Source organism: Notothenia rossii, assembly GCF_949606895.1.
Source record: "Notothenia rossii genome assembly, chromosome: 5".
Classification (NCBI taxonomy): domain Eukaryota; kingdom Metazoa; phylum Chordata; class Actinopteri; order Perciformes; family Nototheniidae; genus Notothenia; species Notothenia rossii.
Genome location: NC_136903.1, coordinates 1,638,883 through 1,640,736, shown reverse-complemented (window position 1 = coordinate 1,640,736; position 1,854 = coordinate 1,638,883). Strand labels below are relative to the sequence as shown.

The 1,854-nt window shown below is 38.9% G+C and overlaps 1 protein-coding gene across 2 annotated transcripts in view; it reads left to right on the top strand.

The window, feature by feature from the left end:
* Positions 1-1,082: 1,082 nt before the first annotated feature.
* ciao2a (cytosolic iron-sulfur assembly component 2A) overlaps positions 1,083-1,854 on the top strand; it is a 6,652-nt gene continuing 5,880 nt past the window's right edge. The window contains exon 1 of one of the 2 annotated variants that reach the window (XM_079684016.1): positions 1,083-1,322. In XM_079684016.1, the coding sequence (XP_079540142.1) occupies positions 1,199-1,322 (124 nt within the window). In that variant the 5' untranslated portion in view covers positions 1,083-1,198. The remainder of the gene's footprint in view (positions 1,323-1,854) is intronic. The other variant, XM_079684015.1, reaches the window with a different exon arrangement.

Genomic DNA, 1,854 nt, shown 5'->3' with positions numbered 1-1,854 from the left:
ATTCTTGCTTCTTAGAACCATCCGTGTAAATGTTGAGGTAATTGTAATACTTTTCGTTCAGATACTCGTTTTAATTCCCCCTTCATTTATTTGCCTCTCTTTTTTCCTTTCTATGATATTCACATCTATGTTAGTTTCTGGGAACAGCCATGGAGGAACAGTGCTACTGTAAATGGGCTTGCTTGGCAAACGTGATGGTCTCCACTCCACATGCCCTCGTTCTCTCCTTACTCTTCCAGCCAAACCCACGTCTGTTTATGATATGTTCCTCTCCACTTCCTTGTAGCCTGACCCAGTATGACAGAGCAAGTTTCTCTCTTCCGATCTCCAGAGGTGTCTCTCCTCTCGGAGGCGGCTTGACTCGGTTTGCATTTATAAAGAATGCACAAATGTGTTTAATCGTTAATGTCAGATATGTACTAAGTAAATACATTTGTTCCTGCTCAAGATTAGATTAAACTTTATTGTTATTGCACATATTACAGGTACTGAGACAACGAAATGCAGGTTTAGCTTCCAACCAGGAGTGCAACAAGCAGTAAAGTGAAAAGTAATGAACACAATCTACAGAATATGTTTGTTTTTATAATTTTATTGTATAGAGAGGCGAAGTCCCTCCCTTTCCGGGGGAGCTCCATGGACCTTATTTCGGAAAAAGTATGTATTGAAGTCAATGGAGAGAGAAAGATTATCTTTTGATCCCGTTTGAATTGTGCCACGAATTACACACATGATGTTTGTCAATTTGAAAGATAACTTTGCAAGTCAAAAAATTAAAATGTGTGGTAAAACTGTGAAGCAACACTTTTTTTGGTGTGAAACCGCTCAATGACTTACATCTCCCGTTTCGCACCACACAACAGACGGCCGAAAGTAGATGGGCGTGACTTCGCCTCTCTATTACAGATTATTATGTATTATATTATTATTTATCCTCCTCCATTACATTGAGGTCGATACATATTAAGCAATTTTTTGTTCATGTGGTTTTTATTTATTTATATATAGAGAGAGAAATATTTTCTCGTGATCATTGTTTTCCCCATGACCTCTGGTCCACCCTCCAGTACAGCAGGGGGCGGTCATGCACCTTTAGCTGGTTTGTAGTCCGCCATTAAACCAGCAGAAGGACAGAGCCCTCCACTATCAGCCCGCCTGTCTCCTGTCAGTCTCTCTTTATCATGGCTTCTCATAAACTATGGAAACATTGTTGCATCTTGTGTCGCTAACCGCATCCAAACTGCTGCATTTCTCTGGACTCAGCGACTACGGGAAAGCCCTAAAGACTACAAAAATGGAGGAGAAAGCGTTAGAAGTGTACGGTGAGTAAACCGGCCTCGTTATTACTGCTGCGTGAAGTTAGACAAGTTAGTTAGATGAACTGTTAACCTCCCGAATACTTTATTTACATATAATCTGATAATAACACGTTATGAAGAGGTCAGCTGGTCATGGTGACGTCATTGAAGGCAACGTTAAATACATGGTTTTCTGAGTGGAGTTTGGTGAGGTTGTAGTGCATTTTTATATTTGATATGTCAATACATCGCTGTTTTATTATTTAGTATGGTTTACTTGCACATGTTTTATCACTGAGGTGTCTGAAGTACTTTTTTACTTAAGTAGAAGTAGCAATACTACATTGTAAACATACTCACAAGTAACTGGCTACTTCAAGTACTAATTTTCCAGTATGGCCCATATCAGATTACATTTCTGTATTATAATGATCAATTCATAAAGGTAGGGGTTATTTAAATGACTTGCTGTACTGCTGGGTAGCTTAACCTGTATAATACATAATGATTTATAGATGGGTGTATTTTCTGTGTCTCAAATCCATACCTGCAAAGT